The following is a 15,529-nucleotide window of genomic DNA, read 5'->3' as shown; positions in this document are numbered from 1 at the left end:
ATTTCTGCATCTGTTTCAGAATCATTTTTTCTTCCCATTCCAAATTAATCTCTTTGGTCAACTCTAATTCAAGTGAGAATATTTTTTAAAACCAATCCTCGATGCCATTCTCTAGAAACCTTTTATTGAAAACAAAGAAATAAAATTATAACTAACGGTTGGCGACTTGTAGAGATTATATACAGATCTGTAAAGAGCGAAGCTATTCCTTTGCATTCTTAGAGGTTTCCTGATTAGCTTCTAAGAGAGCGCTTGTAATTCCAGCTTTTTTGAGTTCTTCGATGAGCTCTCCGTTCTGGTGCATTTGAAGGAGGATGTCACATCCGCCGACAAAATCTCCGTTTATAAAAACCTGAGGTATCGTCGGCCAGTTTGAGAAATCTTTAATACCTGTGGGGATGTTTGAAATATTTATATACAGTAATGAGCTTCTAATTTTGATGAAAAACCATGATAATTAATGTTCTACAATAACTTTTTAAAGGTTCATGATCAAAATCAAGTTGGGATCCTGGACACTTGATACTGAGTAAAATAATTTCAACCTTGTCGAAGTGTTTCGTCTTCCAGTACATCGTGGGCGTCATACTTGACGCCGTGCATTCTCAATATTTGAACGACGGCGTTGCTAAATCCACATTTTGGTTCTTCCGGTACTCCTTTCATGAATACCACAACTTTGTTATTCTGGGAAGAAAAAACAATTATGTGTAGCGCTAGTTATATACCACGAAAGCAAAAAATAACACTAAAATAATAATACATCAGAGAATAGAAAAAAAGAATTTAAAAAAGATCTCAATAAGATATGCGACTGCAAAAATCGATATTACTGAAAGGACGAAAGATTTCTTCCATACGAAGCTGAAGTTTCCAACGTTGGAGTCCAACGAAATGAACTAAAAAAACGTTTGAAATTCACCAATTTTTTATTTCACGAATCGTTGGGTGCAGCTTGAAAAACAACGAATCGCAAATTTGGCAGGGAACAAAATAGGAGAATTACTGGAATTATTGGAGAATTTTTTTCGATCATTTCGTTGGACTCCAACGTTGGAAACTTCAGCGTCATTTCTTCACGAAGCTGAAGTTTCCAACGTTGGTTGTTCACCATGCTTGTTCGACTTACACGAAATTCAATTCACAAATTTTTATCGAAACTACGTGAAAATATAAAAAATAATAATATTGACAAACGAAAAATTTAGGAGCCGGCAGGAACCCAAAACATTCACAAAGAGAAGGAAAATTCATTTACTTTCACTAAGTTTCCGATGTTTTCACTAGTGTTGGCGAAAGTTCTAGCGAAATTCGTAAATTTCGCGACATTTCGAAAAGCAAACATTTTTCACTGTCGAAATTATAATCACGAGCTAACCGAAACGACTAAAAATCGGTATTCTTTATTTCTTACAGTATTCAAGGTTATGTGACAACCGTGTCGCGAAAAGACAAAAAGGTAAAAAAACAGGGAATGCGATGATCAGCTGTTCGATAAAAATACGTAAGATCGCCGCGTGATCAGCAGCCGCGTTTGCGGTAGCCCGTAACCCGTAACCGAGGAAGAGAAAATAGAGAATTACATGATTGAACACGAGATCGTATAACAGCTGATGGCCTGTACATTGTGGATTCTTCTACTTCTGCAGAAAATCAAGCGTCCTTCGTTATCGACGAATCAAGCGAAGCTACGTTAGTACGTGTCGCAGGTCGTTAGATGACGCGCGCCCAAAATTTTTTATTTCGCCTTGTCATCCGGCGTGTTGCGACGCAACACAAAGATCGTTGACAATCGTCACGGCTCCGCCGTCGTCCCGATCTCATAATCACGAAAAGATCATCATTTTCCTCAATTCATAAATAATTACCAGGCCCAGGTTGGAACAAGTTCATGTGACGTATTCGTTTGTAAGATAAAAGAATATTGAATTGCCGAAACTGGTAAATACGTGACTGGCTCGATGGCGCGGAAGCCCATGTCCTCGTTAGGTTATTATCAAGGTCAAACATGTAAAACGCAGATCAGCACTGTCATAGCTGTGATGAAATAAATTTTCTAGCTACGAGGCACTTTTTTGTTCCCTCGAGGACACGAGAGATTGCGAACTTAAAATGCAGGAGGTGAGACGGCAAATCGAGGAAGGGAGAGCCCGGAATAAATGTAAATAAACGAGAACAATAATGAAACATTTGTCTCTTGAAAACTGTTTGCAGTCTGAAGCTCGTAACTGTGTAACGTCATAATCGTGATGTATTGCACGCGTACGCAAGAGTACTCGAGATGCTGAGATGTTTATTTTAATATATATGTATAGGTATAATTTTATATACAGTTGACGATGATCTCTCTCGATACGACGTTGCGAGCAACAGCGGTAGACTTTCACCGAGAGAGTGTACTAGCATTATTATTGTATTCTACTAAAAAGTTACGTACGCGACACGCGTTGTACACGAGAGCTACGAATCAGACGCCAAATACACTCACTCCGTTGTTCTTTTGTAGATGGCGACGTCGTCGCGTTTTTGGTAAATAAAAGAAGCGAAAACGCACGTCGTATGCAACGGACTGTTGCAATGCGAATGTAAATATTTCCGGTGGGCGGCAGGTGTTTTTGCGGAGCAACCGGAAATGAGAAGAAACATTGAGGTCCCAACGAATTGAATAATATATGTGCACAAACGACAAATTCGTTGCAAAGTTGTGAGAACGAGAAAAAAAAGTTACGCATCGAATGGTCGGAACTATTTGTCGAATTGGGGAGCAGCTATATTTTACGATTTCTAGATTTCGCCACCAGGTTCGCTCATAATTGAGCTCGACAATCGTTTCTGATGGAAAAAAATTATGTATATAAATTCGTCACGCTACCAGCTATTCTTGTGTATCAAAGTCGTGTTGCGGCGGGAGATTTACGTGGAATGAAAAAACGGAAGGTCGCATGCTTCGGTGTCCTGTATACGCGTAATATTAAGCCAGAAGGTTGCGTTGCGTTGCGCTCATTCCCGAAGATCGTTGGTCAAATAAATAGTGACGGAGGAAAACTTGTATAAAAATTGCAATATCGATTTAATTGATTTCCGGTTAGTTCGACGAAACGATAATGGAACTACAGACTGATTTTTTCCTTTCACTCCCACAGACATCTCGACAAGTCGATAATCTCTCCCATATTTATTGTGAAAACATGCACACACACACGCGCGCGCGCGCGCGCCTCAGTTCTGCATTGTGAGGTTAAGAGAGTTCGTGCTCTAATGACTCAGGAGATGTCAGGTGGCTCTCGAGCTAGCACAAATAGTTGTAATCTTTTTCCTACGAGAAAAGCTTCGTAATAATAGGTAGTGTAGAAACGTTGTTATTGAAAATAATTAACCGTTACCGACGCATCCATTTTCAGTTTTTCAAAATCTAACGTACTTTCTGGTTCATGAGCGACCTGAGCGACGTTGTTATTGGTTCTCCCCACCAGTTGTGGCGTCCGATTAATTTTTGCCTCAAAAATCGAGAAAAAGTAAAACTGTCAATTCACTTTTACTCCTTTCACTTGAATATGAATTTTCAATTTTAACCAGAACCCAACAACAGGCTCGAATTCATTTGACTCGATAAAAAAAAAAACACTTTGGTTTTCAGTTTTCATAATTGAATATTCATTGAATTCAACTTTATCACACATCGTTCTCATCGCTATTGAAAAACATAGAGAAAAGTGCATCGTAGAACCCCATTATTTGATCCGAAGAACGTTTCACGCTACAGTGAAGATTACGGGGTCGGTTTCCATAATGTAGTAGGGCTTACGGTCGGAATCAGCATCCTGATATCTGTGACTAAACATTCAAGCTTATCCATAAATTATCTTGCAAGCCGCTCGACGAACGAACACAGAAATTTGTATGACTCCGTAATCGGGCAACGTTCGGCAAGATATTTTTGATTTTCTTGCCAGAGGTTAGCTCCTTTGGAACGGAATCACTTCTCTCACGTATCTGGGATGAGTCCTCGGGAGAGTGTAGTGCCCGATTGTAGACGCAGGCAGCCGAGGGGCTAGGCGGAAGGGGCAAGCACGACGAAGCATCTGCGATGGCGTGCGTACGTATATGATATCGCTGGTTCGACCATCCGGTGCGCCGGGCGGGCGGCTAGTGCCTAGTGCCTAGTGCTTTCCGGGGGCTGAGCGGCGCGGGGCTCAGAGGGATAGAAAGAGAGAGAGGAGCGTGCTCGCCGAGCGACAGACGAGGACAGCGCCGCCTGCGGCGCGGGGCGGCGGTGGAGGAAGGGAAGAGTCAGAACAACGGATCGTGGATGTTAGAGAGAGGGGGTAAAGCAACGAGCACGCGCCACCAGTAGCGCGAGAGGGATCGAGCAACGGATAGAGACGAAAAACATGGTGTGACGCCGCCGCTGCCGCATGGCGTCGCTGCGCGGCACAGGAGCCGAACAGAAGAATGAAAACGGCGTGTGCGGAGCCGTGCGAGTGCGAGGCAGATGGGAAAACGGAGAAGGTGCGACGGAGAGGAAGCGTTGATGCACAAAGTGTAGAGCGAAGTGGATGACGCCGCGGGGCAAACGCTGCCGAAGACGACGACGACGACGACGCGCGGGTTAGAAGGGAAGGACAAATGACGAGAGAGACTCGAGCTCGCACGTTCGAGAATCAGGGCCGTATTATTGGCGTCACACCTCTTTATGAAAACCGAATACATTTGGAGTACTGAAAGTCGATATTTCGATCGATTATTCCTTTCCTAAGTATCGAGATCCGACATCGAGATTCGTTTAACATTATTCACCATTAAATTTTTGATCTCAAAACCGGGGGCACGCGGACCACTGAGACGCTCACGCGCACACACATGTCACTTTCAGATGTGACGTACGTGCGTATCGTTGCATTTTTTTTTACTTATCGACATCCGCGTGTCGGAAGACAATAAAACGGATTTGGAAAATTCCTGGAACGAGGAATAACTTTAGCGGTCGAAAATCTAGAGCTGACTCGTTGATTGACTCTGTCCACTGACAATAAATAAAACGAGACGACTCGAATCGGTTGTTCACCCCGAAAAAGCGCGGTAATGTCCACTCGAAATGTTCGCTCCAAATGAAATTTTGCCTCCCCCTTGCGCTGCATAACAAACGAGCGATTATCGGCGTCATCGCATCGAAGTTAAATCACAAAACACGCGTATATCAATTTGAAGCATTTGGACAATCCCGCTAAGCCAGCGGCTGTTTGAACGCTCGTTCGAGCGCACCTTACATCCGGTTCAAGGAGCAGGAGGGGGGAGCGGTGGTGGACTCTTTTCTCACTGACGCCACAACACGCGACCCGTGCGCTTCTCACATTCGCGCTTAACGGCTATTAGGTTAAGTACACACACGAAGCTGGGTATATACAGAACGAAGAGCAGCGGCAGCATGCGAGGCGAGTATGGCCACGGTGTATATATCTTGCTGGATCGTAAAATAAGACAGTTTACAAGATCGAAGCTCATTTGACTTGAGCGTATTTGTTCGAACGGTTCGAACAAAATCAAACGAGGACGACGACGTTTTTATTATTGTTGCTAAGTCGACTCGATCACAGATGGCGACACCTGCAGCTGAAAAAGCGTTTCTTTATTCTCTTTATCTCCCGTTTTTATTGTTGTTTCTATAGACGTGTATACGCATCGCGTGGAACTAACCAATATCCATTCAATTTATGAGGTACAAAGTAAATAAATCGCTGCTACATGAAATGGCAGAAAAAGTGAGCAAATAAATATTCATTTCGCAATATAAGGCCATATCTGTGGGGTGTGCGAGTACATTTGTAAATGGGGTGATTTGTTTCTCGGGCAAATTCTCTATATACTCGGGTGCATGCTTCGACGAATAAGAGCTTCTGCGTTGAATCCGAGATATCCGTTGCGTGTGCGTGCGTGCGTGCGGGCGCGCGGTTCGACGACGAAACGTATATATTTTGCTGTTTCACGAAAGCATGAAAGAGCAGAGCAACCGGTCGTGGGTCATCGCGGTGTTGCTGTTGCTGGCTCTCGCCACTCTCGCACTGCTTGGGAGCGAGAGACAAAAATAGATTGTTACTTTATTAGAAGAATCCGCATGCGGGTACGGATACAGGCTGTTCCTAAAGTTGCGCCCTCGCTCTGGAAAACACCTCGTCAGATTTATAAAACGTCATTTCTCAAAATCGGGAACAACCGAACGGGTAAGTCGCTTCGGAGAAGCAGCCGCCAATCAACTGTCACTAAATCAAAGATTCGACCGAGTCTGGAGACACGTACATTCGCCTTCGCCGTCTGCTGTCCCGGGACTCACCGAATCTATACTTTTTCAATTACTAGTCACACCTCAAGTTTCTGACGTAATAGTCACACGGGGTCCAAAGTACCCCACTCACTTTGGGGGACGATAAATAATTAAAAAAATAAAATAAAAATACTACAATGTATTTTGAACCTTTAAGAAACGACCATAACGATTCTATTCTATTCGTGTTATTTTTAATATTAAAAAAAAATTTCAAAGAAATCTCGAAATTTCTATTTGGTATCGTCGGTCGATAAACGGCTGGGGTCCAATTACCCCGTGTGACTATTGAGGGTTAATGTCTCATTAACGTCGCGTCATAACCAAATGCTAAAAGTCTTGTTAACGTTTCTCCATAGAATTCCTCGATACTGTTCGAAAAACTTGCTTTTTTAATCTCTTTTAAGAGACTTTTAATTTCACCAAAAAATAACTATCCTTCGCAGGTTAGACGTACAATCGTGCACGTAACATCGAAGCCTCTTTTCCATGGCTGTTGCGCTTACGATGTGCTCGTCCGTTGTGTTACAGGGCTCGTGCGAGCAGCCGAGACCGGGAGAGAAACACCGTTCTTCGACGAATTCCACGAGTCCCTCAACTCCTCGGTCGTTCGCAACTATATTGCTCGCTCTCTCGGTTCTCGCTCCCTCCCTCCCTCTCTTGCTATCTCAAGGCACAGCCGGTTAGTACGTGGAATGACGACAACGTGAGGAATGAGACTTCGCATGGATGCGAAGAGGCCGCAAAGGGGTTGCAGCCGCCGACTGTTGCGATGCCTCCGCAAGAGAAGATTCGAGCAGCAGCTTGTTATAGACGAAAAGACCAGGAATATTCAATGGAGGAGAGAACAAGATGGAGCGAGATGAAAAAAAGAAACGGGAACGAGAAAAAATGAGAAAGAAAGTCTGAGCGAAGCGAGCGCTTCGCATATTCGGAATCATATTCCTCGTGTCATCTGGTGGAGAAAACTGCAACTTTTCATCGTGTCCTTAATTTAGTATACTTATTTTCGTGTTGCGCCGCGCGAGCCCGATTTATTTTACGATTTGCCCATTTAGCCTAACGAAATTGAATATTTCGTTAAAATTCTCGTATTCGTGATAAAACTAACCTCACTAAAGTTCTGCAAGTTTTCATTTGTATGCGTCTTGTGTGTTTTATGTACAGTGTCAAAAAAAATGTTCTTCCCGATCAAAATTTAGGTTAATTCGCAACTTCGAAGCTACGAAACGCGTCAAACGTTTCGGGTTCTGGTCAATAAATAAGAGATCTTATTGAACGTCGAGAGCGGCAAGATTCTCCGGAAAATATCTTTGTCGACTTGTATCGCACAGAGATAAGCATATATTGGAGGAGTTCGGAGAGCTCTACAGTCGAGAAACAGCGCGAAGAGGGGCGCTACAGGAGGGGGCAGGGAGAGCCAAGCAGTACGTGCTCTATAGTTTTGTTCTGGCGAAGCTACATTAACGGTAACGAAGCCGAGAGTTGCGCGACTGGATGAGAGAGAAAGAGAGAGAAGAGGCGGTACTGGACCGGGAAGGAGAGAAAGAGTGGGAACGAAGAAACAGAGAAGAGAAGGTTATTATGAGGACATTGTACGAGCGAGTGAAATCGACGCGATAGAGTGGGTGAACAAAATCCTGTGCTGTCGCTGCTGCGCCGAGTACGATAGGGGAAATAACAGTCGCGGTTCGAGTTTCACCGCGTGCGTGTAAACTCTGGTGTACGAATATACTCGTACATTTATGTTTACCAATAACGAGATATACGCATTTGTATCTGCCTATACATAAAATATGCTGATTTACTACGATGACGTATGACATCACCATTTTATCACTGAAACTGATCCCGAATTCGTTCCTTTAATTATTATGACGAAAAAACAGGCTTTTGGAAATTCTGGAAATATTTAGCAATTAAAATGATTTTTCGGGGGATGGAGACTTGCGGGGTAGGTACTCGAGTCGCCATTTTGGACTCTCCCCTGTTTAAAAACTATTGCATTTTGGGTAACTGTCAAAAGAGAGCGAATAGACCTTCGGTTACTATTTGAAAGCGAATTTCTGTGATTTACACTCAGAATCACTTAATGTCAAAGTTACTATCGATTGTTTTCATAACCTCCAAAAAGTTACATTTTCATGATATGCGATAGCGTAGAATCTTCCGAGTACCTTTGAATGATTTATTGGTCGGGAAAACTGAGGGATTGAATTTCAGCTCAAACTCAGCGGCTGATTGAATTTTTGGAAATTTCTTTCACCACTTATTTCTCTAAGTATCGCACTTTTAGAATAAGACTACGAACCTCTATAACGGGGTTGCGAAAACCCTCGTTTGTTGATTTTTTCGACTAAAAATCTTTTCGACGTTTAAATAACGTTGACTACGTGGGATTTTACCACACGCCATTCTCTTTGTTTGACAGGAAAAAAGGAGAATGCTATTTAATCTGACCTTATTATCACATACGAGGAATATTTTATGCTAACCAGAAGGTCGAGGTCGTTTTCTATCTCGTTGGAAGGTCTACGGTCGGAAAAATAAATTGTACGGGTTTGAGGTTAAGTATGTTCAAAAATTAAAAAAAAACGTCAAAAACCTTCATGGAATCAACTTTTATTTACGCTCGTGTACAACCCTCCGGGGTTTTAATTATGATCCCATTCCATCGTTCGAACCTCGCTTCACGAATTTCGTCATTTCTAAGCTCCAAGAGAGTACGTTGTCCGCAGTTATTTATTGTAATATCTCATTAGCACGAGAGCCAATCGGATGTCGAAAAAACTGCCTGCGCCGCCTAACGGTGATAAGCGAAGCCGTTGCTAGGTTGGACAGTCACCCAACCAAGTATCGGCCTCACACGAGGCTGCTTACATTGCGAGCCGATAGAGGCGCACCACCACCGACGATACAGACACGGCTGTGGTTCGCACGCACTAACGACACTTAGCAGGGACGCCGCCAGGGGGGAGCAAGCATTAAACGAAGCACGTGGATGTCCTTTCGGGGAGATATACGAGCGCTGTTTTTCGCGTCATCGAGGGGCTGCGGCTGAGTCCGCTTTGTGTCGTCAACGAACCTCCTACGTCACCGAGTAAAATCGAGCGTAAATTGTGGCGTCATGGCAAAGAGGAAGTATCGGAACGCTTCAATTGAAGCGAATGGGAAAACATGTCAGCGTGGGTGTTGAGGCAGAAAACCGAAAGGGCAACAGAACTTTGCGAAAAACCGAACAACTCTCTGAGAGAAATTGGAAGTTTTGGAATGATTATGAAAGGAAAAAATGATGGTTGATTGAGTTCTGAAGCAGTAAAAGAAAATTTCGGGTCCCCGATGCAAAATTATCTATCGAGATAATTTTGTCAGTTTACTTCTGCATAAAAAGTTGAAAACTGTACGTATTTTTGAATAAAATAACAGAAAAATGATTCGTTTACGGTGATGAAGGACAATGCATGAACAAGCGCGTCAAATTAATATTTTCTGCACGATGACATACAAATACGCGTATTGTGTAGAAGTTATTCAACGTTGCCCTTGGGTAGCCGCGATTTCCCCCGCCGCGCCGAGCGCGCGTGTCTTTAGTACCGCAGAGGATCGCGGAGGTGCGAGAGAGAGGGAGAAAAAGTGATCGAGCTGTGAGACGCGAGGTAAGGGACAAGATGGCGCGCGCAAATTCACTCCGACGGATACCGTATCGTAAACGAAGCGGAGTGTATAGTTCCGAGCGCGAAGAATCGTAACATTTCGTCAATGCGGGAGGAGGGGAGAAAGCAGCGGACGTGCGAGTATAAGGAGGAAAGGGGAGCCACGAGTAGGCGGGGGCGGGAGGGGGGGGGGGGGGACGGGAGCGCGAGACATGGCGCGCGCGTACGCGAGCGAAGCCGCGATTACTCGAGTAATCGACTTCAGCCGTCGCGGACTCCCCTTTTTGTTTATTCAACCACATATAATACGATTTCACAAGGAATTTTTTGCCTGTTCATTAATCGCGATCGAATAAATGTGTGAATCGACGATTTCGGATAAAAGGGACGGTAAATGTAGTTGTTAAGAATTCACAAGTCAACGATCGGTACTCTTTTCCGAGAATTCGTCGGAGACTCGTAGATTTTTGACCAATAACAATTCTTGAGTCGACTTTTTCCGTGCGGATAACCGCCGCAAAAAGCGCGGAGAAATTCGTACTGACTGGCGCATGCGCACGCATTGAGCGCGTGAGCGAGAGTGGAGGGGGAAGTAAACAGAGTTCGCTACGTCGCGTTTGGCCCGTGCGCTTCTTTGTAAATACAAGTGTTTTTTCTGCCCCCACTCCCAATCCCTTCCATGTGCATACGTGTGTGTTAGAAGTAACGTCGGGACTCCGTACTATCGAACGAGTGACTGTGTCATCGATTTATCGTATAAATAATACAACATAAAAGCTCATGAACATCGGAGACAAAGCGATCGACAGAAATTCGGTCAAAATTTTTAACGGAAAAAAAGTACAAGTTTTCTCTGCCGTATAAAAAACTTGTTGATTCGCGTCGTCACGCTCGGCATCCAGTGTTCGGTGACAGGTATCGAGTGTTTTAAAAAAGATTGTAACGTTTAGACGTTACTAGTGCGAGTGCAAAAATATCAAAAAACAGGGCCATCAATTTTTGCTCAAAGAATGTTCGACTTCGAACAACAAGCTAACCAAGCTCTAGCATCGCTCGACGAGGACTGGCACCTGCTCGAGGGTGAGTGCACGACCTTCGCAATCCTCTTTTCACTCGACTTTATGCGCGATCTATACATGTATTTACATACATATATACATCCAATCATATTCTTGTGTCGTTGTCACGCAGAGTTCGAGGCGCGCGCGCGCGCGTCGATTCTCGCGCCCTCGGCGGCCATACGAGGTTGCGTTGCGTTAGCATATCTATTGACTATTGTCAATTGAATGCGCATTCTTTTTCAGCACAGGCCCGTGAATTTTTTTGAAAATATTTTTAGAGCACCATCCAATATTTCTCATCGGACGTTTTATCGAGACTCGAATGAATTTTCAATGGATGCAAAAATCCTAATTACCTTTCACATAATCGTTCAGAATTAATTAACAATTGGGAAAGAATCTTCATAGAAACTCGATTATATCATTTCTGGCATTAAAACGGACTCTCGCGAGAGTCTCTTGCGACTGTTTGGTTAGGGGAGGCTCACTGACCTCGCCTACCAGTATTGCTCCTTCTCTTTCTCTTTGGCAGGAGTGAGAGACCTCGAAGCGTAGCGGCGCGAGGTGGAGAAAGTGAAAACAGGTGAAATCGCGACAAAGAAGGACTAAGGACGACGTGCAGGGGCACGCATATACAGACCAGGGATCTTCCGATAAGATAAGATGTCGATAATTGTCAAATGTAATGCAGTATTGTTCAATAAATACGATACAAAATTGTGCCCGAATGATTTTTCGATCGAGAGCCAATTCCGCGCTCTCCCGTGTTGCCGGGCGATAACGCAGCCTCTCCCCTCCCCTGTGTAGACAAGGACGGATTATAGGGAGCTTCGACTCTCGGCCGCTAGAGCGCGCGGCGGAGTCTCTCTCTCTCTACATTCGCGCCGTGCCGGCGTCAGTATCGAGCGCGAAGGTCGCTCGAGTCGGTTCTCTCCTTTGCGTTCCTCCATTTTCTCTCTCCCTCTCGCTCGCTCTCTCGCACGCATACAGATACGTCCCTCCACATTAAATCGCTGCTATGAGAAAGCTTGAGCCTCCTTGTTTCGACGCGCTCAATCATTGCCAAACGTTTACTCGATTCTTATCATACTTCCTTCGTTTCGGCACTTATGCTTCGTCCATAAATACCATTTTTTTTCTTTCTTTTTTACGTTCTCATCGTGCCTCCAGATTTGGAAAATATTGAAATTGGACTCGTTATCATCGCTCGAGTCTCCCGAAATCCGCTCCCGAACTCCTGTCGTCGATTTTTATGAGCTCAAATAGAACTGTTTAATGCTATTTTTTGGAACTGACTCTGTTTCGTCGAAGTTCCATACGCTTCTCCGAAGAAGAATAAATACTCATGAAATGTCACTCTATGCCGCTCGCTTCGTTATTAGGAAACGAAGTGAAGAGCGCACAACGAAATGTTTTTTCATCGGACGCTAGGAAGGTTTTATGTCGAGAGGAAGATTGGATTCGTTCTCGGAAAAACGTATCGCAGAAATGCTTGTTCAAAACGAACTCACTGAAATTTTTATCACTCGAGTACATACACAGGTAAGTCTCGCGAGTGTTAAACACAGGACTAAAACGGTAGTCAGCAGCGAATAAAATTCGATACATTGATTGTTGTTTGATATTAACTGCGAAACGGATACGGGGCAAAACAATAAACGAATCGTGCCACAGACCGTTGAGCCAATAACGCTCGCGACAACCGCCGCTCGCATTTTTCATATCAATATCATTTATAAATATTATCGAAAAGAGGAAACGCTCGAATTCGAGTCGGGTCTCTCATTCCCGATTGAATTGTACGTTCAAAGTCTAAAAACTCGTACATTTTTTTGCTTCTTCGTTTCGTAACTTTCTTTTCATTCGCAGATGATAAAAATTTAGGAATGATCGTTGATATTTTTGAATGAACGCGAAAATTATTTTAAATTTATCGTTCAGCAAAGAAACACCCTCGGCATATGGAAAAAATGAATAAATAATATTCGTTTTTTTGGCCAAACGATCAATCCCATCTGTGGACACACATGTCAATGTTATTCTGATTATTATTCATTTTTTTATCGATACAGAACGTGTCTCCTGCATTCTCGTGGCTTCGTATTTTCGTTTCTCTTTTCGTCTCTCTCGCTCGCTCTCGCGTCTGGTTGTGAGTTGAACGCAAGAGTAAACCCAACGAGTCACACCTGTCACGATCATCGTGTTCTTTACCGCTCTTGCCCGCCCTCGCACGAACGGTGCGTACGTACAAAGCAACGTGCACGGAGAGGAGGCGACGACCAATTTTACGGATTTCTCTTCTCCTGCAACCAAGCAAATTCGTATGCTCATTTTTCCCCTTTTCCTTTCAGGTACCGAGGGGAAGCGAGCTTTTCTCAATCGTCCAAATTTTCTTTGTTAAAACTGCGTGTTTCGGGCTAAACGAAATATGCTTTTTCCCCACTTTTTCACTCATTTATTTTTTCAGCGGGATTGTAGCACGGAGTTTGCACGAAAATGAGTGACGAAAAAAATACTCAGAGAAATTGAAAAAAAAAAAAAAAAAATTCGTACGAATTGCGACTCGAAAGAGTGCTAGTCGAATTTCATTAAACTTTTGAGGTCCTTCGCGTCGTTTTTCGAGGCTGTTCATAATTGAGCACAGAAAAAGCAAGTTCGATGCTAATTGCCAGGCGAAGCAGTCACTATCGTCCATTTTGACAACCTTCCGAAGCTGATTATGAAAAAAACAAATTTTCGAAAGATTTCTTTGTACTTTAATAGCCAGCCGTTGATATTTTCCGCGGTTTCCTCCGATTGAAGGAATAAAAAAAAACACTCGACTCGCCGCGCGAATCGATCGACAAAAATGGGATCCCAAACTTGTGAGCCGAGTCGGTCGCGGCCTCGATATTTTCCTTTGTTTCGACGAGCTTCACGAAAGTAGACAAAAAACTTGTAATTAAAAGTAAAACCTACTTCGGTTTGATAAAGAACAGATGACCTTGACCCAGCTCCGTCGTATCGATCAATTAAAAATGGCGGGGCTAATGGCCTCATTCCGTGTGGCGTTCCTCCGCAGTTGTCGATTCGAGCAAAGGAAGAAAAGAAAAAAGTTAAATTCGCTCCATCCTATTTTCGTGTATTAGATAAAAACGCGTGCGTACCTTTTTTTTGTCGTTCGAGGCGGCAGCGAAGGTCGTGACGAGGCGTCCGAGAGCAGCGACGGAAGAAAAACACAGCGGGAGGGGGGAGAAAAACTCGTCAACGGTCCGCCAGAGCGCGGGGTGTTCGTTGTCGAGTCAAAACTTCCGAGCGCTTTTTTCCTGCCCTCAACTAAGTGATAATAAAGCACGGGTAACCGCATTGGATCAGTGATTATGAGTTTAAAACGCAGAATAACGAAGTGAACGTTCGAGGGAGGCCAGCAGCCCGCGAGTTATTCAATTCAAATTCCGAACGAAGTGGATCCATTTTGTGAACACTCCGCCGCAAAAATCAGCGCCGAATCCCCACCGCCGCGTGTCACTTTCTCCGCACCGAATTGTGCGCGGCCTCCGGCCCGAAAAACCGGCAGAAAATTGAGAGAATAAAAAACCGAAGTGAATAAACGTCACGTGTGAATATTTAATCTCATTTAATCACAATAACGAACTGCTTCGATAACCAGTAAAAATACAGTGCGTTAGATACATTTGTACGAAACTGAGAGACTCCGAGCGAGTGCTCCACGTGTCCGGCTGAGCGTTATTAATTGTTATGCACCGCTCTGTGCGAGGGACTAACGCGGGCTTGTGTGGCTGTCCGGCATGACGGATAATTGTGTATGGAAAATGGCTGATCCCATGAAATTTCGTATTGGTTTAAAAGGTATGGATATCAGGATCGAAACGCGAGGTGTGTGCACATATTTAGGAGGATACGAGTCGAGGCTGCACTTTGTGACTCCGTTGGGAATCGTACGCGTTAATGTTACGTTAAAATGAAAGCGGATATACAGAAATAGAAGTGGATGTGCGTGAACATTGATGTATATCTATGTGGAGCTGGAAGGAGCGCGTTATCGGCGCTGGGAGGGCGCTTCGGTCGCGCACATATATTCTTGTGTGTACGTGGTGTAACCTTTGTTATTTGGGAAGAGCGAAAGCATACGTTCTCGCGTAGAGTCCGGGCATCGCATCGCGAGAGTAGAGGGGGCGCTGCTGGCGACTAACGCACAGTGGCTTCGACGAGGATGAGAGCAGAGCCGCTTAATTATAATCGCATGCATCGGCTAATCGGCACCGTTCGTAAACTCACGTTCGCTCGGCCCCTCCCTCTCTCGCTCGCTCGGTGTCCACGCGCCCGGTACACACGCGGCCCGCATAGATAAAACCTGTGCTCGCTCGCATAAATATATACATATATTTGCTCGCGCTGGATAGTTCATGCCAACTGACGTTGCGGCACGCTTATTTATCGTTGTGTATTTAAATTATTGTACTGAATATTGGCAGAGTCAGGTTTTTCAATGGTTT

The 15,529-nt window shown here is 44.1% G+C and overlaps 3 protein-coding genes and 1 long non-coding RNA gene across 4 annotated transcripts in view; 2 read left to right on the top strand and 2 right to left on the bottom strand.

Annotated features, from left to right (window-relative positions):
* LOC122415665 (rho GTPase-activating protein conundrum-like) overlaps nt 1-14,083 on the bottom strand; it is a 39,795-nt gene extending 25,712 nt beyond the window's left edge. Inside the window, exon 1 of the mRNA XM_043428010.1 lies at nt 13,992-14,083. The gene's annotated coding sequence lies outside the window, so the exon portion shown is untranslated. The remainder of the gene's footprint in view (nt 1-13,991) is intronic.
* Nucleotides 108-1,571, bottom strand: Grx5 (Glutaredoxin 5). Its single transcript, XM_043428018.1, has 3 exons — nt 1,259-1,571; nt 546-687; nt 108-390 (listed from the first exon to the last, which is right to left on the bottom strand). The coding sequence occupies exons 1-3, from the start codon at nt 1,343-1,345 to the stop codon at nt 203-205; spliced, it is 417 nt and encodes a 138-aa protein (XP_043283953.1). The 5' UTR covers nt 1,346-1,571; the 3' UTR covers nt 108-202.
* LOC122415672 (uncharacterized) lies at nt 5,448-8,132 on the top strand. The gene is made up of 2 exons (XR_006261955.1): nt 5,448-6,218; nt 6,851-8,132. It is a non-coding gene; the product is annotated as an uncharacterized lncRNA (long non-coding RNA).
* The window catches only part of LOC122415667 (uncharacterized), a 95,414-nt gene continuing 90,138 nt past the window's right edge, over nt 10,254-15,529 (top strand). Inside the window, exon 1 of the mRNA XM_043428012.1 lies at nt 10,254-11,052. Coding sequence (XP_043283947.1) covers nt 10,983-11,052 — 70 coding nt within the window. The 5' untranslated portion in view covers nt 10,254-10,982. The remainder of the gene's footprint in view (nt 11,053-15,529) is intronic.

Source organism: Venturia canescens, chromosome 9, assembly GCF_019457755.1.
Source record: "Venturia canescens isolate UGA chromosome 9, ASM1945775v1, whole genome shotgun sequence".
Lineage (NCBI taxonomy): Eukaryota > Metazoa > Arthropoda > Insecta > Hymenoptera > Ichneumonidae > Venturia > Venturia canescens.
The sequence above is the reverse complement of the archived record's forward strand: the minus strand, read 5'-3'. Positions and strand labels throughout refer to the sequence as shown.